Genomic DNA, 22416 nt, shown 5'->3' on the forward strand with positions numbered 1-22416 from the left:
TAAAATTATATATATATATATATATATATATATATATATATATATATGTGCATGCATGATTTACAAAGCCTGTGTAAGCCTACTTTAAACAATGTGATATGGACGAGGCTTAAATTGGGCTGGAATATTTTCTCCCCACTACTTCCACAATAAACAATTCCGGGGTTTGGTGGTGGTGGTAGTGTGTGGGTGTGTTTTGGACAGCAACTTCTGCTTGGAACAGAGCTGGCCAGAACCCTATTCTTCTACAACCTGACCTGATAACAGCCCATCCCAGCAGGAGTCTCAATCTGTTATTTCTTACCAGAAAAACAAACAAACCTCTTCCACAAGCTAGTATCATAGAGCGGTGTCCTTCATCACTAATCCGCCCTATAGAGTCCCTGACTCCAAGGGAAGAATGCCATCTACCGAATCATCCGCCCCAGTCAGCCAGTCCTGCAAAGTGAAGCAATACTCAACTCAGCCCAGGTCGGCTCCAAATCCCCTCCCTCTGATTATTCTTTAGCCTTTAAAAAATTTGCCACTATTTGGGCTGACAGGAAGTTATGCTCTCAGCGCAGATATCTGATAAACACTTCCACATATTGTAGCCTTCTCAATAGCTAAGCCAAATTTCAGAGTCCTCTCTCTGCCGCATTTTCCTTAATTGCGCTTGCACGTCTGGAATGCCCGGGTCTCTGCAGCTCGCAGAGAAACCGCCGGTGCAAATTGCGCGGGGGCTGCTGCCGGGCGGCTGCAGAGCCACCTAGGGCAGGCTAACGTGCGGGACCGCACGACAGGTCAGGCGGCGCCGCGGGCTTCCCATGTGCGCGGCCCCGGCCCTCTGCACCGTGCGACTCCGTCCCCGGCCTCCCGGGCGGGGAAGGGGCGGGGGCGGGGGACCCCTCGGCGGTCGGCCGAGAGCTAGGCAGGAATCGCTGCCACTCCTCTGTTCAGGCTGAGGTCGCCACAGCTGCGCCGCTCCACGCGCTAACGGGGCGCCTTCCCCACGGGCGCGGCGCGGGAAGGGATAGGGTCGGGTGCGAGTGGGCTGGGCAGCTGGAGAGGCGCGCATCCACGCTAGAGGCCTGCGTTCGTGACACCGGCCGGTGAGCTCCTTCGGGCTGGCCCCACTCGGAGGCGCAGACTGAGAAGGTCGGTCGGGCTCCCGTGCCCTAATATATATATAGAAGGGCGCGCCTCAGGCCGGACCGGTGCGGGGAGGGCCGCGGCCGGAGGAGGGCGGCCTGGGGAGGGCCCAGCGCGGGGCGCCTGGCGCCGAGGGGCGGGCCCGAGGCGGGGCGGCCGCGGCGCTGACGGGCGGTCGCCGCCGCAATCGCCTGCAGCTGCCGTGCCGAGCGCGGGCGGCGGTACATGGCCCCGACGGGAGGCGCGCGGCTCGCACCCGGAGCCCGGCTTGTCACCTGAGCTCGTCGCCCGCCTCGGCCCCGCGCGTCCTCGCCCGTCCGGCCGCCGTCCCACGGACATGCCCGCGTAGCCTCCTCCTGGGCTGGGATTTGCTTGAAAGTCCTCTTCATGGAAGCGATGTCCCCCCAGCAGGAGACTCTAGGGGGGCAGCCGGGGCGCTCCTCTTCCCTGACAGGAGTGTCTCGGATCGCGGGCGCCCCCGGAACCAAGAAGGTGAGGACGCCGAGCGGGGCCCGGCGCCCGCCGCCGCCGCGCGGGCCGGACGCCGCAGGGATTTAACACTCGAGGCCCGCGTCATTCGTCCGAGGCCATTCCCACCTTCCCGTCTCCCAAGTCACCCCGTCGCCCCCGGGTTTTTCGCGTCTAGAGTCTCAGTCGCTCTCGGAGCGGAGCCGGCAGCCTCCCTCCCCGTCTCCATCCGCCGCGGGGCCCGCGCCCCCTTCCTCCCTCAGGCGGGGCGCGCAGCCCGGGTTTGGGGCATCGCCCTTCCCGGCCCCTCTGGGTGCCTGTCCCCGGGGTTCCCTGAGGTCCCCCGGGAGCTCACCGTCCCTTGACGGGGTCAGCTCCGAGGTCGTCAGGGCAGCGGCGTCCGCCCAAGTGCGGCTACCGCGCTGAGGAAGGTAGGCGGCCGGGCTGCGGCGCCTGCGGGGCTCTGCCCCTCACCTGGACGCGGCCTCTCCGCGATATTTTGCTGGGGGTGGCCGGGAAGAGGTGCCTGCCCCCACAGAACGACTCCCGGTCGACGCCCGGGGACGCGGAGGGCCGGTTCGGCTTGGAATTGGGCTGGGTGGGGCAGGTGAGCTGCGGCGGAGGGGCCTTCACCCTAAGCTTGTCCCCTGGCCCTCGGGGCTTGGCGGGGCTGGAGAGGGGTCGGGTGTCGGTGTGGGCGTGCGGGCGGCGCGCGTGGCCCCTGACAAAGCTGGAGGGAGGGATGCGGGCAACAACTTGTAGCGTTCCTTTCGGATAAACACGGCCGCCGAGCGGCGTGCCGATTCCGATGGGGTCAGGTTTCATTGGAACGGTTCCCTCAGCAAGTGCACGTGGCCGCGAGCTGCCGGCCTCTGCCGCTCGGCTCTCGGAGGAATTGATTTGGGTGTTTCTAGCCGTGTCTGCTCTCGCTCCTCCCCTCCCCCCAAACCTGATATTTGGCTGTTTTTTCTCTGTGTCCTGGTGGGTCCCTTCCAGCTTCTGTGGAGTAAAATTGGGATTAGAGGGATAACCTAACTCAGCCTTAAGAAATGTCTTGAGGCATTACATTTGCATCATTGGAACCTTAAGGGGCTACGCAGGCTCCCCTGATTGTCCGAATCTTACTGCCTTTCATGACTCTTCCCAACAGGATCTTGGGTTGGCTAGAGGTCAGTGGAAGAGTGGTGAGATCGGTGCTGAGTACCGAAGTGTGTGTGAGCTCCTAAGGACCTTGACCGTGTCGCGGAGCCATCTGGGAGTGTCAATGAACTTGATGTTGTATTGGCTGTAGTGCTAGTTCAAGCCTTTGATGTATGGAGGCTGCGGTTTGTCCTTGTCGCTTTTCCCCTTCAGAGATGCAGGGAGAGAGAGAGAGAGAGGGAGAGGGAGGGAGGGAGAGAATTTACTAGGTTAGTGCTATATGAATTTTCAGTAATTAACATAGGTTTTAAAGCAGTTTTAATTCCTGTAAACTTAAGGAATTGGGGGAAATAAAGTATTTGTATTCCAGAACAGATCTCATCCTTTTTTACTAACGGTAATTAAGCGAGAAAGCATGAGAGTAGCTTGATCAATCAAGAAGTACTTGTCCAATAAATGAAGGGTTGCTGTGCATCTTAAGCCGTTGTCCTTAAGATGCTGTCCTTCATTATAAAACGTAATGATTTGTCCCATTACCAATCTAGTCTTTTCCTTTTAAAATTTTGACAGTCTGGTCTTTCTACAGCTTTTTACTCCCTTTAGGATGAGAGTGAGGTTGAAGAACTGTTTTATTTTGCTTTTAATATTTTTCTCCAGAAAAGTGCATCTCTGCCTGTTTTAAATGTTAGTAGGCATATCTGTTTGATTTCAGACCTCCATAGAAAATAGAAAATAATAATAATAAAATAATATTTCCAAATTGTAGCTCACAGAATCATTGCCATTATACTCTCATGGACCACAATCTTTTTGTATCCCCAGTACTCAACAGATTGATCTTTTATGTTTCATCTTACCTTTTTAGTGCTTGGTAGTCCTAGTGAGTCATGAGACATATTTCTTAAAAAGTCTACTATATGGTTGTACTGTTAATTACTAAGACTTGGATCAGTGTTGTTTAAACTGCCAGTTACAATCAACATTTTAAAAAATGAAATAGAACAGAAAGTATTGGCACAGTGGTAAGGGTAAAGACTGCTTTGTGTAACTTTTCTCTTTCATTTATATATAAATGAAATGCATTTTGGGTAGCGATGTAAAATGTGTTTCTTACTGAACGGTCAGAATTTTTTTTAACATCTTTATTGGAGCATAATTGCTTTACAATGGTGTGTTAGTTTCTGCTTTATAACAAAGTGAATCAGCTATACATATACATATTTCTCCCTATCTCCTCCCTGTTGTGTCTCCCTCCCACCCTCCTTATCCCACCCTAGAATTTTTACAGTTTCCTATTTGTGAAATGAAAACTAACAATAGTACCTAAGTCCTCAAGATAGTTAGGAAAATTAAATGTGAAATTGAGTGAATATTAATATATAATAGCACTCAATAAGTGGTAGCTCTTATTGTTTGTACTTCCCCACCATGTCTGTAATTCACACTACTATGTCCCAATTGTTCAAGCTAAAAATCTAGAATTTGTTTTCAACTACTGGCATATATTTCCTCAGTCTACAACAACCATCAGAAAGGCCAGTCGAATATCACTTCAAAACATATCTTGAATGTCTCCACTTTCATCTCCATTGCTGCCATTGTAGTCGAAGCCAAACCACCACCATCTCTCATTGAACATTTGCAGAAATTCCCTAACTTGTCTAACACCTTTTTTGCTTTTCCCTGACCCAGTCTCCATTTAGAAGCACCAGAATGATCTTTAAAAATTTAAATTGATCATGTTCCTCACTGCTTAAAATCTTGTGGTGGCTTTCCATCATATTTAGAATAAAATTCAGACTCCTGTACTTAGCCCTCCCTACTTCATCCCCCTTATCTGCCTTTTCTGCTTTGTTTGTGTGTTCTCCAGCCACATGGGCCTTCCTTTTCACACATTGAGTCATCACATTCATTCTGTTCTGAGGCTTTGGTGTTGCTATTCCTTTTTTTTTTTTGCCACACATCTTTGCAGTGTTGATTCTTTCTAATTGGTCTGATCTTAGGTTCTCCCAGAGGCCTGTCCTGACTACCTAAGTGGAAGTTGCCTCTCAGTCATGTTCTGTACCTTCTGTTTTATTCTCATTTTAACATTCGGCCTTGCCTTATATATTATTATTTACTTCCTTGTTGTGTTACCTGAACTTCTCACCAGATTGTGAAAACCATGAGAATAGGGACATTATCTGTATTGTTCAAGGCAGCTGCCTCAGTGCCGAGGACAGTGCTACATATTAGGTACTCATTAAATATAAGCTGGGTTACATACGGCAGTGAAGAGGGACAGATATGCCCCTGTGTTCAGAGTTTATGATTTAGAGCAAGATCAGCAAACCTTTTCTTAGAGAGCCAGCTAGTGAATAATTTAGGTTTGTAGACCGTAAGGTGTGTCTGTTGCAGTTACCCACTATGCAATTGTAGTACTAAAGCAGCCATAGACAATATGTAAATGAATGGGCACAGCTATGTTCCAATAAAACTTTATTTAGAAAAGCAGGAGGTGAATCCCTGGTGTTGTTTGCTGACCTCTAGAGCATGGCTGTTGACTAGAACTTTCTGCAGTGAGAGAACTGCTCTTTATTTACAGTGTCCAATTTGTTGCTTTGGATAAAATTCTGGATAGTTCTTCTGGATAACATATCCTTGAGCATATCCACGTTTGGGCAGAACAGTTTTTGTGAAATGAAATGGCAGCACATATTAGAATAATTTCAGTTAGGGATGATTTGTGTCGTTTTCAAGCCCCCGACCCTTTGGTTTCACATAGTAATTGAAAAGTCTTTAAATAAGATAGGTGTTGGGGAGGGAAGAGAGACTTACAGGCACAGAAAATCAGTCAAAGCAAAAGGATTTTAAAATAGCTCCAACATTTAAAAATGTAACAGATACTATTATACATTTCATTCTGGCGTTTCTTTCTACATTCTCTGGGCCCAAATCCGTTTATAGCAATTTATGGTACAACACCCCTGAGAGCCAACTTTAAGCCATGTGTGTGTCTTGCAATTGGGATTTGAATGAAGCATCTTTGTGTGTAAGACTTGGTTTTATTCTTTAATACTGAGAAAAATATTATGCTCATGGTTAGGCCAGTATCCTACTGAATACTTTTCTGATGTTATCCACAAAGTGAGTGGCATAAAATCAGGTACATGAGATTGTTTTGGCTGAGAGCAGTCTGGAATTATCAAAAACTGAATTAGATCAGGAAGAGCCTGTTATCACCGGTGTGACCTCTGAACTTCTGGCTGTACTTTGTTTCTTCGTTTGTAAAATGGGGTAATAATCCATATCCTGTATATCTCACAAGGTTGTTTTTTATGGGTCAAAAGAAGAAAGAATATAAAAACACTTTCGAAAAAAGTGCAGAAGCCATTAGTAATTTTTACCAGGTGATACCTGTAAAGCAATAAAAAAAGTTTTATTTCATTGGATTTAATACAAGAACTTTACGTGCAAATGAGTGAATGCTATTTGTCTTATTCAGCTCGGGTTGCTGTAACAAAATACCATAAACTGGTGGCTTAAACAAAGGACATTTATTTCCTGCAGTTGTAGAGGCTATGAATTCCCATCATCTGGGTGCCAGCCAATTCAGTTCCTGGTGAGAGCCCTCTTCTTGGCTTCCAGTTCTTGCTGTGTCCTCACATGGGAGACAGAGTGAGAAGAAAGAGTGAGGGAGGTGAGGGGGAAGAAAGGGAGGGAGAGGTAGTGAGAGAGATGGAGGTGGAGTTAGATATCTTTGGTTTCTTCTCATAAAGGCACTAACCTTGTCATAGGGGCCCTGTTCTCATGACCTCATCTAAGCCTAATCACCTCCCATAGACCCCACCTCTTAATACCATTACACTGGAGGTTAGGACTTCAACATATGAATCTGGGGGGGGGGGACAAGTATTTGGCCCGTAACACTAACTATCAAAGTAGTCAGCCTTGAATGTCATAAATATCAAATATTGTAAGGTAGAAACTTGAGGAAAAAGATAAGAGTTTACTGTTTATAATATATGGAAAAGTAAAGGAAATTTTTCAAAACCTTCTTTAAGTAAATGCCTAACTCTATATAATACACATTGATTATAATATATGGAGTAGGCATTATTAATATACTCTTAGAGAGGAAGGAACTGAGCCCTGCCAAGGCTGCATGTAGTAAGCAGCAGAGCTGGAATTTGAACCCAGATCTTCCAACTCTATTTCTCTTTCCAACTAGACTATAGATGCATTTTTTATTGTTTATAACATAAGATGTAAGGGAGAGTAGATTTGAATTTTATATAAGCAGGTGAACAAGCCATATTTGAGAAGTTTTTCTCCTGAGAGATAATTTCATTCTTCAGGGAGCAGTCTCTACCTTCTCCGTGTACCACAGAATATTATGTTCATGGCTGCCATTAGAAAGAGAATGTTAGGTAAATGCATTAGTCAGGGTTCTCCAGAAAAACAGACCAGTAGGAGTCCCATGATTGCCATCTGCACAAAAGTCGGTGGTGTCATTCACCACCATCTTTTCCTGAGGACAGGAAGAAATGAGATGTTCCAGCTGGACAGTGAGGGAGGAAAAAGGGGCAAATTCCTCCTTCCTCCAATTTTGTTCTGTAAAGGTCCTCAAGGGATTGAATGATGCCCACCCGCACTGGGGAGGACAACCTACTGTACTGAGTCCACCAATTCAAATGCTGATTTCATCTGGAAATGCCCTCACAGACACACCCAGAAATAATGTGTAATCTGAGCATGCCATGGACAGTCAAGTTGACACATAAAATTAGCCATCATAGTAAATATTGACTAATAGTGACAATCAGGGACACAATCATTGCTATAATTTCTTTGGAAACTTGTGATCTTTATGCCTTGTTATCTGTCATCTGTCATTTTCAGGTGTTTTATATAAGGCACTCATATTTCAGGAGCTCTTTAGCCAGGCCTGCTTTCCACATTGATGTCTCAGTCCTGCTTGCTGTTGGAAAACTTGGCATATTCTCCAAACTCATAGAAATATATTTCAAAGTTATGTGTGGGTGCACAGAATCCTATGCCTCAGTTGTTTCCACCGTGGAAAATTGTGTGTGGGAAACCCAGCTGAAACTCTCGATTCAGTAAACATTTTGATACCATAAATCTTGAGTGTAGGAAAAAACTTGCTTCCATAGTTATCTTCACTTAAAATGTGAACACAGCAGTGCATTTTAACGTAGCAAAAGAAAAATTAATTTTTGTGACTCTGGCATTCATATATTAGAACAGAATATGTTGCTTTATATGAAATGAAAGTTAAAGATACTTTATTTTTACATATTTGTGTAAAAAGTAATTATTAACTTTGAATATTGAGTCCTCCAAGTTAAATAGAGAGTTGTAACTTATAGACTGAAAATTCACAAGTCACAGAAACCTAAATGGTGCAATTGCTTTTTGGTTCTGAAATGAAATTTGTTGTGAAGCAATTTATAACTCTTTCCCTTCACCATTCTTCTGATTTAGGGTTTGATGAAAGGTCTGTGGGATAAGAGGTGGAAGATATTCAGTAGACTGGGAGAAGTGAGACAGCTGATAACATCTTCAGAAAGTGAAAACTTGAACTTCAATAATTTGGGTGTCTGAATTCTTTTCACTGTTCTTATCCTGCCATCCAGGACTTGGTGGTTCTTCTTTTCAAAGTAAAGATGTCTTGTGCCTTATAGGACCACATACAACTTAAAAAACATCTGTGATTATAAAACTTGCCTTCTTAGAAGGTATCAGTAGCTGAAAATACACTGGACTTCAATTTAAATTGCTGCTAAAACATGTTATAAACTATACAGTGTCACAAAAATAAATAGGTATATAATATCAAGGTTAGATATGTGTGTGTTTACAAACTTATATATACATACACTAATATACACAGTGCTTTGAGGACATATATGTACATTTTATTATTGTGATTTGATGGAGTTTCATGACTCATACGCCTCAGTCTCCAGAGTATTTGGCAAAAACCTCTGTTACAGGCTGAATGTTTGTGTCCTCCCAAAACTCAGATTTTGAGGCTGTAACCCCCAGTATGATAATATAGTTGACCCTTGAACAATGTGGGGGTTAGGGGTGCTGACCCTCCACGCAGTCAAAAATCCACTTAGAACTTTACAGTGGGCACTCTCTATCCATGGTTCTGCATCCACATATTCAACCAACCTCATATGGTTTAGTACTATAGTATGTATTTATTGAAAAAATATTCATATGTAAGTGGACCTGCACAGTTCAGATTTGTGTCCTTCAAGGGTCGACTGTATTTGGAGATAGGGGAAATAATTAGCTTAGAAGAGGTCATGAAGGCAGAATCCCTATGATGGGTTTACTGCCCTTATAAGAGACCAGAAAGCTTGCTCTGTGTGTACCCCATGTGAGGGTACAACAAAAAGGCAGCTGTCTGCAAAGCAGGAAGAGGGCCGTCACCAAGAACTAAATCTGCTGACACCTTGACCTTGGACTTCCTAGCCTCCAGAACCATGAGAACTAAGTTTGTATCATTTAAATCATCCAATCTGTGTTATTTTGGTATAGTAAGTAGCCTGAGCTTGCTGACTACCTTTATTATTACTTTTTAAGATTTATTTATTATTTATTTATTTATTTAATTTACTTTTGGGTGCATCGGGTCTTAGTTGCGGCACACGGGATCTTCGTTGAGACGTGCGAGATCTTTTGTTGCAGCGTGCAGTCTTCTCTCTAGTTGTGGCATGTGGACTCCAGAGCACATGGACTCTGTAGTTTGCAGCATGCGGGCTCTAGTTGAGGCGTACGAGCTTAGTTGCCCAGTGGCATGTGGGATCTTTGTTCCCTGACCAGGGATGGAACCCATGGCCCCTGCACTGTAAGGTGGATTCTTTACCACTGGCCACCAGGGAAGTCCCCAGACTACCTTTAAAATAAACTTTCGGGCTTCCCTGGTGGCGCAGTGGTTGAGAGTTCGCCTGCCGATGCAGGGAACACGGGTTCATGCCCCAGTCCAGGAAGATCCCACATGCCGCGGAGCGGCTGGGCCCGTGAGCCATGGCCGCTGAGCCTGCATGTCCGGAGACTGTGCTCCGCAACGGGAGAGGCCGGAACGGTGAGAGACACGTGTAACGCAAAAATAATAATAATAATAATAAAATAAATAAAAAATAAAATATAAACTTTTGTTGAGGTGAAAGTGCTTTCCTGTTCTGTTGGTATAGCAAGTGTTCTAGATCACAGGGACTCTAAGGTTCTAATGTGTGCAGAAAGCCTTCAAGGTGAATGCTCAATTCGTTAGTAGCCACAGCAGCAGTTTTTTGAAGCAGCCTAGGATGAGGTGATGTTTACCTTTTGTTTACTTATGGAAGATTTAGCCACAATGTGGGAGGCTGGAAAGGGACCAGAGAAAACTGCCTTTTGTCAGCCACCAATAATGGGGCTTGTAGGCAACATAGCCAGTTTATTTTATAATTTTGTTTCAGTCTGATTTTCTTTATCCAGGACAAGTTTAGATTAGAAATATCCAACTGACAGCAGAAATAGCTCTATCAGTATGTCACTGCTGTGCTGAACAGCCTTGACCTAATTTTGACAGACAGCTGTCACATGGCACAACTGAAAGGTAAGGCCTGTTTCTGGATGTCTGGTCACTTGTATGTGGACTCTGAAAATGGAATGTATGTGTGCCCACATCAGATCATATTTCAAAGATTTGGAAAAACCAACTGCTCTGTGGCCTTTTGCTTTCCCTGTTTATGTTCGTCCTAATTTATACTTAGGAGAGTGTCTGTATTTCCTCTTCTACCCCTACATTCACCATCTGGAACCTCAGCTTACACAGTAGGCATTATGAGGTTACAGTATATCTGAATCTGATCAGATCTTGGCCTGTTTTTTATTCTTATTTGATACACTCTGGTTTTTACCATTATGGTTTTTGGATTTGATCACTGTACTCTTCCCCTCTGCAGGAGGAAGTGAGAGGTTGCAGAGTTTTCCAACAATGTCTGATACATTCAAGCCTCTTAGCCTTCATGCAGGTGGATGGGCACTGGGGAACCAGAGAACCCTTTTGTTACAGTGTGCCATGGATGTAGAAATAATAGCACTTCGTATGGACTGTGATGTGAAAAATTTAGTGAAGCCCTGCCCTGTAAGGGAATATTAGGGAGAGACCATTGGTGATCAACCTTGCCTACTCCAGGGTGCTACTAAAGGGAATCATGACAGGAGGTTGAAACTGGTAGCTTTGCCAAAGAAGAAAGTCCAGCCAACTTGAAGGCCCATAGTGGTACTCCAGAAGTCTGCATGGTAGGGTAGAGACAGAGGAACAAATAATAATGTAGAAGAGGAGTTCTACTATCCTTATATTTATTACATACAGTACTTATGCACTCTAAAGCATTACTCTGTATGTTATACTATCATGGTGCTTTCCCTGTCAAAGGACTTTCACATATATAATCTGATTCTTTTGATTCTTTGTGGTAGGTCAAACAGTCATGTTGTTTTACAGAGAAGACTCTGAGAAGTGACAGAACCAGGATCCAGAATTTAGGTCCAATATCTCCTAGCCCAGTGCTGATTCTCCTACATTACATAGATTCTCAGGTTCGTTATTTTCTTTCAAAGTTCTTGTCTCACAGAAAGAGGAAAGATAGCCAAAAGTAGAAACATTTCTTTCTTAATTTCAGAGAGAAATTATATCTTTTTATAATAGTCTGGGCTGTGATGACATTTGTTTTAATTAAATGCTCAAACTGATTCTGGCTGGCATGATTATGAGTAAATAGAAGATCATACTCATCACAGACAAAAGTGACAATAGTGGGAAGCTTCAGCTCATCCAGTGGTCAAAACCTTGTGATAATAGGACATAGAAGCAAGGGGCAGGGGTAAAAATAATTTCCTTGTTCCCTTGCGGGGCCAATGTCTTTGAGATATGTCTCTGCAAATAAATGCTGCAGACATGTAGGGAAGACAAGAAAGAAATAGTTCATTGCTCACTAAATTGTACAGATTAGCCACAAAGGATTAAGAGTCAAATTTGAGTACGGTAATTTGTAAATTTGATTTAACATTTTTTTTCTATCTTTGAAAGTTTAGAGTTCTTAAAACTTTCCTCAAAGTCCTTATTTTAACGTTATGCTCATTTTAAATGTTTGAAAGTGACTTTAGTACATTTGACTTAAATTCAACTGAAATGCTTGAATGTTTTTCTTCATAAAGTGACTGGAACAAAGCAAAGTCTGAAAAATTGTACTTCATCTGACTTAACTCTTTCATCCTGGTCCTTTCTTTTGATAGGCTTTTTTCCCTTTAAATCTCTATGGGAACTGAGAATGACCAGATTCAGAGTGATTTAGAGGTTCCAAAAATAGCTCTGTATCTCCTGGTTGACATGAAGTTAAAATTCCAGTGAGAGACTACCTATAGGTTTCTCTAAAAAATTTTTTTAATTAGTTAATTTATTTTTGGCTGTGTTGGGTCTTCGTTGCTGCACGCGGGCTTTCTCTAGTTGTGGCGAGCGGGGACTACTCTTTGTTGTGGTGTGCGGGTTTCTCACTGCAGTGGCTTCTCTTGTTGCAGAGCACAGGCTCTAGGTGCATGGGCTTCAGTAGTTGTGGCACGTGGGCTCTAGAGCACAGGCTCAGTAGTTGTGGCGCATGGGCTTAGTTGCTCGGCGGCATGTGGGATCTTCCCAGACCAGGGCTGGAACCCATGTCTCCTGCATTGGTAGGCAGATTCTTAACTACTGCACAACCAGAGAAACCCTACATATAGGTTTTTAATATAAACAGTGTTTTATGCGTTGTTGAAAATAAAAGAACAAAACTTTTTTCTTCGATAACCTGCTTACAATTTTATTTTCCTACTTAGGCACACTTGCATTACCACCTTAAACTCTCAGGTATTGGTAGCATTAATTCATTGATTTAACACACAGCTATTGAGAATTTACTATGTGGAAATACTGAGTAGGGCACTGGAGGAATAGGGAAGGAATAGTGGCAAACCACAATAAGCAGGTGGGCATATTCCTCAGATCTCTGAGGAATTCAAATGGAGAGCCACTCAGAAATTTTGTACAAAAACATGTTGGACAAAAAACAGATAAGTAATTTCCATTTTAATGTAAATATACTTCAGATGATTATTATATGAGTAAGGAAAATTATAGCTTCTGGCTATGAACCAGTTTGCTGGGCTGGAGCCCAGTGGTTTAGTAGTTTGGTAGTTAATTTTTGTTGCTGTTGTTTTTGTTTTTTACATTTTAACAGCCTTGTTGAGATATAATTTGTATACCATTTATCCACTTAAAAGTGGATTCAGTGGTTTTTAGTATATTCCTAGAATTGTGCATTCATTTCCACAATTTTAGAACATTTTCATTACCACAAAAAGAAACACTGCACCCGTTAGCCATTACACCCCAATTCCCTCATCCCCCAAACCCCAGGCAAGCACTAATCTAAGTTCCTATAGATTTGTTTATTCTGGATATTTCATTTAAATGGAGTCATATAGTATGTGGTCCTTTGGGACTGACTTCTTTTAATTAGCATGATGTTTTCAAGATTCATCCATGTTGTTGCATATTTCATTGCTTCTTTTATTTTATTGGCAAGTAATATTCTGTTTTATGGATGTACCACATTTTGTTTATGAATTCATCAGTTGATGGACATTGGGGTTGTTTCCACTTTTTGACTGTTATGAATAATGTTGCTGTGAACATTCATGTACATGTTTTTGTGTGGACATATATTTGCCTTTCTCTTGGTTATACACCCAAGAGGAATTTCAGGATCATATGGTAACTCTATGTTTAGCCATTTGCAGAACTTACAAACTGTTTTGCAAAGTGACAGTGCCATTTTACATTCCCACTAGCAGTGAATAACAGTTCAATTTATCCACATCCTCACACTTGTTGTTTGTCTTTTTTATTGTAGCCATCCTGATGAGTATAAAGTGGTATTTCAGAGTTTTGATTTGCATTTCCCTGATGGCTAATGATGTTGAGCACCTTTTCATGTGCTTATTGGCCATTTGTATATCTCCTTAGGAGAACTGTCTATTCAGATACTTTGCCCATTTTTAAATTAGCTTACTTGTCTTTATTGAATTGTAACAGTTCCTTAAATTTAAATATTCTGGATACAAATCCCTTATCAGATATATGATTTGCAAAAATGTTCTCCCATTCTGTGGGTTTTCTTTTCACTTCCTTAATAGTGTCCATTGAAGCACAGAAGTTTTAACCTTGATGATGTCCAATTTATCTGGGTTTTTTGTTGTTGTTGTTTGTGCTTTTGGTCATATCTAAGAAACCATTGCCTAATCCACGGTCACAGATATTTATGCCTATATTTTCTTCTAAAATTTTTATAGTTTCAGCTCTTTTAGATCGTTGATCCATTTCGAGTCAATTTTTGTATATGGTGTGAGATAGGAGTCCAACTTCATTCTTTTGCATGTGGATATCCACTTGCCCCAGCACCATTTGTTGACAAGGAATTAACTTGCCAACAAGTTAAAAGAATCATCAGACAAATGTTTACCATGAAACTCAATGGTAATGTAAATGTCAACACTATGTCAAAAGATGTAGTTTGCAATGTGCAATGATGATTCTACCATCCAGTGCCATAGCAAATGCTTATATTTCCTTAGTGACAGCATTCCAGCAGAACCCCTTTAAGTAAGTTTGTTTATGTTTCTGTGTGTGTGTTTGGGCGCAGTAGTGTAGATGTGGACAATGAGTGGATTTTTAAATTCACTTAAAACCTTCATCTGTTGAGTATATAGTTTGTACCAGGTATTGTACTAGGCTCTAGGAATGCAAAGATAGGTCTGCTACAGAGTAGAATTTCAGTAGTTGTTGAAGGATGGGAGAAAGTTTGGAAATAAGATGTAGTCCTTGCTCTCTAGAAAGGGTCAGAAAGATAATTATAATATAATCTGAAATGCTATAACTGAGGCATAGCTGTGGAGCAAGTTAGGAACACAGAGAACTCAACATTTAGTTCATCCAACTGATTAAAAAAAGAATTGGGGCTTCCCTGGTGGCGCAGTGGTTGAGGGTCCGCCTGCTGATGCAGGGGGCGTAGGTTTGTGCCCCGGTCCGGGAGGATCCCACATGCCACGGAGCAGCTGGGCCTTTGGGCCGTGGCCACTGGGCCTGCGTGTCTGGAGCCTGTGCTCCACAACGGGAGGGGCCACAACAGTGAGAGGCCCACATACAGAAAAAAAAAAAAGAAGAATTGAAGTGGAAAACACCTTGCACGTTAGCTGGTAAATTTGCTACAGTTTTGTGTTATTATTGAAACATGAAAGAAAAATGACGTATAGGCATTAGGGTCTCATCTTCACTTATGATCTCCATTCATTTACTCTTTGGCAGAATAGTTTTTTTGCCTCTGATACTGAATATAGCCGCAGAGGAGACAGCTTAGAAAACCAAAGATCTAATTTCTCTCTAGTGCTTAAACCTTGGCAAATGGTACAAAATCAAGAAAATCATTTCTAAAAGATTAATGCAGTTGATTTTTTCCCTAACGTTTAGTTTGTCAATTTAGAAGATTACCTTTTAAAAATTACTCAGTTTCAGAATGGCATCCAGTGTTTATGAGGTAATCTCAATATAGACATCAAGCACTTGGGCATTCTGAAAAACCACACTGTGGATTACGATTTTTAAGCTAACAAGGAAACCTACACTGTTTTAAAACTATTTTCTGTTTCCTGTGAGGCAAACAATCATAGTTTTCCCTGTCACTGAACAACTGGGAAATTTGTTGGTGCTGGTACAATATAAGTAGAGCCTCAGTCTATCCTGACAAGTTTGTAGTATTGTACATTTAGAAAGGAATCGATAGTCTCCTATTTCCATGTATTGTATTTCACACAGTTGTTATAAACAAAAAGAAAATCCAAGTCTTTATTGCCTGAGAACAGATTCTTTGATAGATATGTGAATTTTTTTGAAGTCACCATTGGTTCTTTGTTTTGCTATACTTTTGAGCAAAAGAAAGAGATATGTATTTTGAATGAATTAATACCTAGGCTCCCATTATATTGACAACTCTTAAGACTTTTTATGCCTTATAAGAGAAGTGAATCCTACGAATTCTAAATTCATTTTGTATATAATGTTTATTTTCTAGCATATCCAGGGTGAATCTTTGGTAGACACTTAACATGAGAATATCAGAAGTAGAAGGAACCTAAGAGACTATGTAGTCCAAATTTTCTCATTTTCTAGATACAGAAATGGAGGCCCAGAGGGGTGTCTGAATTGCCTTAGGCTGCATGTCTCATTAGTAGTGGTGTAAGTCTCAGTACAAACAATAGGACCTCAAATAAAAATAATATTTTGCCTGTAGTTTGACTGCATTCTCTGAATTTCAGTCTACTAGATGACGTAGATACACTCAGCATTTGACTTCTCACACATCTGCCAATTTTATAACTAAGAAAACACAATCTAATTACTATATACAAATATATACAAATGGTACTATTCATTAGGTCTCCATGAAAAACTCCTATTTTAAAAGAACCTTTACAGAAGAAAATTTGTCACTCTTCTTTAATTATCCATTCTCATGTTTAACAGCCATCACTCTCAGAAAGATTTCCTTGTATGGGAAGGTTTCAAATTTGGAGTCCATGGATCCCTCAAGAATCCATGTTGGGGTTTTCTGAACCCCTTGAAGTTATGTTCATAATTTCATTCACAGCTTTTATAAATATCTTGAGGGATTAACCTGGATTCTCAGTCTATAGTATAGCTGCATTTCTTTTCGCCTTATCTTCTTTGGAAGACCCTTGCTATCCTCTGTATTATAACTGCATTACTTTGGAGACTTACTGTTTCCAAATGAAGAATTTAAGATCATTTTAACTTATCTTAGGGTTCTTTCTTTTTTTCACATTTTTAACTCATTTTTATGGCTGTCTTTTGAGCCCTTTCCAAATTCTTTGTAAACCCAAAAGCCAAGGAGCTCAGAATTAGAAACCATATGTTAATGAAAATCTTGTTTAGGCACTTGGATCTGCTGAGAGTAGTGTCAGAGGACTAGGAGCAGCAGAAGTAAGACTGCTGAGATAGGTCCAGGAATGTGGCCCCTGCTCAGGTAGGCTAGGCAGACCCTCAAGGTCAAAACGGATCGAGGGTAAGGGGCCCAGGTCAAGTTTAAAGGATTGGGCACATTTCAAAGTTCAAAGCATAGTAAATAGATCTTGAGTAAAGGGATTCAGGATAAGGAGTAGGAATCAAACCTAGACCTGAAGGTGAAACAGAATCCTGCAGAAAATCTGCATAGGAACAAACTGCTACCTTTCTAAGTAAAATCAACCTAATCTTCCAGAATTGAGACTCTTCATATGGGAACAGGCTGCTGGACTTTGCAATACAAATACTTGTCTCCTAGATTTCCCTTCACCCTGCAACCTCTACATTCACACTGGCCTCAGGATGTTAGATTCCTGAGAGTTGGGTTCCCAGGAGATGTGACTAATGGAAAACAGTAGGATAGGGCTTATGAGCTATAATATATAAAGTAGTTTATCAAAATCACTGGGGTTCAGAGGGATTACAGATTCTTCTGGGAATCTGATGAAAACTGTGGGCTTTCTTTTCAGAAGGAAGGCACCAAATACTATCATGTGAAAAATTTTATACAGTTTAACCTGCCCTGAAACTGATTCATGGTTAATAACTCCTGATTGAGAAGTATGGTGTTCTATATTTCTTACCCATTTGTTTCCTGTTCTTTATTAATGTTTCACATAATTGTTTCTGTTGCTGTCTGAGGTATACTGAGGAGGTTTGGGCATATAATTTTCACATGTGAGCCAAAAGATTAATGGAGGGAACAGCAACACTGAGGCCATGGCACTGCTGACAACAATAATGGGAGAGATCCATGGGGATATGGTGAAATTGGGGGAAAAGAATTGTGCCAAAGGAGTCTAGTATCCCCTTCTCACTAGATGATTTTTCTTCTCTTCCTTAGGATGATCTAGATTTTATTAAGAAGTAGTTCCTAGGCCCTCAGGCAGTGGGTGAAACTTCTGGCCATGAAAGGGTGAGAGGGTAGAGCAGGAAGAATGCTTTGGTGACACAGCCTGAACTTCACTCATGGCTATTTGTGACTGTATTGTAAATTTTCACATTTATATCCAGTGGCAGTTCCTCTGACTCTATCTAGAGGTGTTAAATCTGTAAGATTGAAAATTTAGAGAGTAATTATCGGGTTAATTCAAGTTAAATAAAACCTCACCACAAATTTTAGGTCCTGTATAACAGAGTACCTGAATTATCCAATTAATCCTATATTTATATACCACTTAGAAAAGAAAAAAAATTCTTTTTTTTTAAATTACAGCAAAAAAAAAAAAATCTCCTTGGAAAAACAGATTCCCCAATGTGTAAATGTTTAAATTTAAATGTCTATTAAATGTGTAAGAAATCTAGTCTCCATCTTGTGCTTTAAGTACTTCTCTTCTCCGTTTACTTGATCTCTTCAAATTCTGTCTGTCCCTGAAGCCCAGTTTGGGGCCTACCCTACCAATGAAATAGATCTAGTAGAACCCACTCTGATAATGTTTTAGAGTATAAATTAGATAATCCAGTCCTGCCTTTGGCATAGGGCCTGGCACATAATAAGCAGTAAAGCTGCAGTTGATGATAATGGTTATGAGCTGTTTTCCCAAATACTCTAGTCACCATTTAACCACCTTGTTCTCTGACCATAAAAAATACTTACTGCCTGTACCACTTTTTGACACTTACTATCTTAGTTTAGATGTTATTATTTATTTCCAGAATAAGATTGCAAACTCCTTGATAGGTAATGATAGGCAATACAAAACTTGTTGAGTTGGATTGAAAATTGGCATTTACTTGCTTTACAAGCCATGTGGTCTTCATTGTGATCTTTTTTCCTCTACAGAAAATGAAAACACTAGCAGAAAGGAGGAGGAGTGCTCCATCTCTTATCCTGGATAAAGCCCTGCAAAAACGACCTAGTACCAAGTAAGTGAAAAGCTTTGTATTTGATATGTGCTTCATTTCTTTTACCTGTGGGGTTTGTTTGCTTTTTATCAGGACCAGAATTCTCTGTTAAATAATAGAAAATATGACTTCTGAGTTTATTTAATAAGGCCTATTCTTTATGTGAAACTTAAAGCCTTTTAAGAGCTGGTGATCTTGCTTTAAAACTGATTCAGAAGTGAATCTTACATCACATGGTACACAAACATGCATGTTCCACACATTGTTAAAGTTTATTTATGGAAACAATTAGAAATCAGTATACTAAAGATAAGTTATTTTAACCACTATACATGTTTGGTTATGCACAAACTTTTGCTTACTTTTTATCATAAGGTGATGCCTGTGTATAGGTAAAAGGCAAGTTTTCACCAATTTTAGATATGAAGAAAGAAAGATTAAGATTATTAAAAAATTGAGTGTTGATTTCTTTTAGGCATTATTGATTAGATTAATTAGTGATTAATTCGTGAAATTTAAAGTGGAAAAACAGGCTGTGGACATCTTAAGAGAGTCTTTCATAATAGTTAGAAATTGAATGGCTATTCAATCATTAATTTATTCAATAATTTTTAATGGCACTTTAACTCAGAGGCATTTTATGTTCAAAGAAAACCTGTGGTGATTTTCCTCTAATACGTGAATCCTTTCATGTAAAGTGAAGTCCTTAGCACTTTTTTAAAAGTGAGGGTATATCTGATATTGCTATGAATGGTGTGCTAATTTAACATAAAATCTATGTGAAGGCATGGAATTTTTTTTCAGTGTCCAAAATAAATTATATAGCCAAATCCCAAAGAGTGAAACTTTCAAAATACTTAAGTCCCTCCCCTCTTAGTACTCAGCAAGTTCTCAGACTCAGGCAGCTCCCCCAGCTGTCCACAAATGACACACACTTTAGTCATTGGGTTGATCAGAAAATGTAAATTACTTTTAATAGATGCCTAATCAAAATTTAATTAGGAAGATATTCTCTGCCAAATGAGTAATACAGTAATATACTTCAGTGCCATATATAAATGACTTTTAGATTGTTTACATTAGTATATCTTTGCATTCATGTGGATAAGAAAAGAATGGTTATATCTTCACAGTTTGAACTTGATTACCTAGAAAACTCAGGAGAAATTAATTTTTAGGGGAGGTAGACAGAGGAGGCAGAATTGTCTTTAATTCTACTGTATATGTAAAAATAGCTTTATTATTCACTTTTTAAAAAACAGGTAAACAGTTTTAGGTAACATTTTTTATTGGAAGTTCCTGGGATGAACATGTGTTAAGCTTTTTAATTAAAAGTAGCCCTTATTTATATCAGAGAAGCTTTAGCCCCAAGTCAGGGGTCAAATAGTGGCCCACTTACCCGCTAACCCAGGGTGAGGATTTACAACAGTATGCATGTAGGTACTGAAAGTTCATATAGACCATTGGTTCTCAACAGGGTAGTACTAACCTCCAGGGGGCATTTTGGAATTTTGTGAAGCAAAATGATTTAGGGGGCAGTCGCCAGAGATACTAGACATCACATAATGCACAGGACATCCTACACAACAGTTTTGTGGCTCTTGCATAGTTTTTGAGTGTCCAATGTATGGAATACTTGTGAAGAGGGGGGAAAAACTTTATATAATTATCTATGCCTATAACTATGTTTTATATACAAAGTATTTTATATCCTTTTAGGTAGATTTAATAAACACTAAAGTTTCCAGAAATGTAACTACCTTGCATACCAAGAGATAATTGCACTTCGTATTGTTTGGAATCATTTCAGAAAATCACTTGGCTTTACTTCATTTTCTCGTACTTGTTGCATGGAATAGTTTCTTATCATCCTACTTATCTTAAATCTAAATATATTCATTATAATTAGGTGTAAGTATCTGACTACTTCATTGTCTTTTAATATAGACATGAATGAGCATAGACATATTGAAATACATAATTTATTATTTATTACTTTCATTTCCCTTTATATTACTATACTGTAATTTTGAAATTCTGTTAAATATCTGTGAATTTTGTTTCAGGATAGAAAAGGAGGAATTGGAATAAATGTATATGCATTTGTCCTTTATATAACAAAGGGACATTGGATCTAGGATTGAGAATGACTGATAGAGATTAAGTGCCAGGTTAAGGAAAAAGCTAACACCTACCTGACTTACTGGGGTTGTTTTGAGTTAGAGAACCAATATGATAATATACAACCATGTCCTTCCCCACTTCTGCCTCCCCATCACCTCTGCAATAATTGGTGCTTACATTAGAGTCAGTTTCCCAAATCCCTGCCTCAGAAATAGGAAAATATGATTTCTTTTGGCAAAATAAAAAAGGGAAAAAGTACTTTTAAGTTGAAGATGGATATGTTTTAATCTTCAGTTTATTTCCTGTGAGTTTCTCCAGGTCAGTAGTGTGAGTGCATAGTGCAGGGGAACAGGACCTTCACCTATCTTTTAGAAATAATGTTTTTATGCTATGTAGTATTGGGTGTTGAATGTGTACAAAATATTTGTAAGTAGTGTAATCTCAGGATTGGAATGAACCTTAAAGGTCATCTAGTCTGGTGGTTTCCAAAGCTTTTAAAGTCAGTATTCTGCAGAGGGACCCAGGCATCTACATATTTTTCAAAACCTCTTCATAGTTGATTCTGATACACTCTTGGTAGAGAACCACTATGACAGTCTACAAAAGAATCCTTTCATAAAAGAATGCTTTTAAAAAGGGAATACTGAACCAAAATTTTAAGGAAGTACAGAATTATAATATGTATTTCTTATAAAACAGTGTAGACATTATAAAACCAAAAGCAAAGTTCCCTCTCCATCCCCAGGGGCAACCATGATTAATCATTTGTATGTCCTTCTAAACCTCATCTATGCAAGTGTGATTAGAATTTTTATTTACTTTCTGTAATGTTTAAATTCTCACTTTAATATAGATAAATAGTTCTTTGCATTTTCAAGTCTTGCAGTTTTTAAAAAAAAATTAGAGATCAAATCCTATTACAACAACCATTCAAGAAAGTCTTTGAATTTTGACCATCTTTATATAATGTACACTCCTGAAAAGTTACATCAATCAGTTAATGAACTTGCTATTTTAAAGAAACTTTGTAGTGAATTGTTTTATAAAGTAAATCACTTCTTTTTTCAAAGTTGTTAAAAATAACTCAAATTTTCATAATTTGAACTTTGCTTTTCTATAATTTATACCCAGGAAACAAGGAAAATTTCTGAAATCTAAGCTGAGCACACCTATTTGAAGTAGAACTTTATGCAACAAAATTCGAGTACCTAAAAAGAATCTTTACGATCTCTTTGCATGTAATATCATGGGAGCTAACATATAAAAGATTTGTACACAGTGTGTCGACAGACAGCAAAGAAATTGAGTGTTTTATTTATTAGCATTGCATATTTCTTGAGTTAAATAAAGCCATCATAACATTTTATATTTCTTGAGTTAAACCTATATTTGATTTTGGCTTTGCAGTAGAATGTTATTTCTACTGTTGCCCCCTAGTTAAGGTGTTATTTATTAATTAATGACTTGTAGGTGATAAAGCTTTTGTCCAAAGTTTAGCAAACATCCACAGAGGATTTAATGGAATCCTTTCATTTAACAGC

At 40.2% G+C, this 22416-nt stretch overlaps 1 protein-coding gene across 2 annotated transcripts in view; it reads left to right on the forward strand.

The window, feature by feature from the left end:
- The first annotated feature begins 1339 nt into the window (after nt 1-1339).
- ARHGAP20 (Rho GTPase activating protein 20) overlaps nt 1340-22416 on the forward strand; it is a 147303-nt gene continuing 126226 nt past the window's right edge. For both annotated transcript variants that reach the window (XM_081241255.1, XM_081241256.1), the window contains exons 1-2: nt 1340-1623; nt 18690-18772. In XM_081241255.1, the coding sequence (XP_081097381.1) occupies nt 1519-1623; nt 18690-18772 (188 nt within the window). In that variant the 5' untranslated portion in view covers nt 1340-1518. The remainder of the gene's footprint in view (nt 1624-18689; nt 18773-22416) is intronic.

The sequence above is a fragment of the Mesoplodon bidens genome (assembly GCF_964165515.1).
Source record: "Mesoplodon bidens genome assembly, chromosome: 7".
Classification (NCBI taxonomy): Eukaryota; Metazoa; Chordata; class Mammalia; order Artiodactyla; family Ziphiidae; genus Mesoplodon; species Mesoplodon bidens.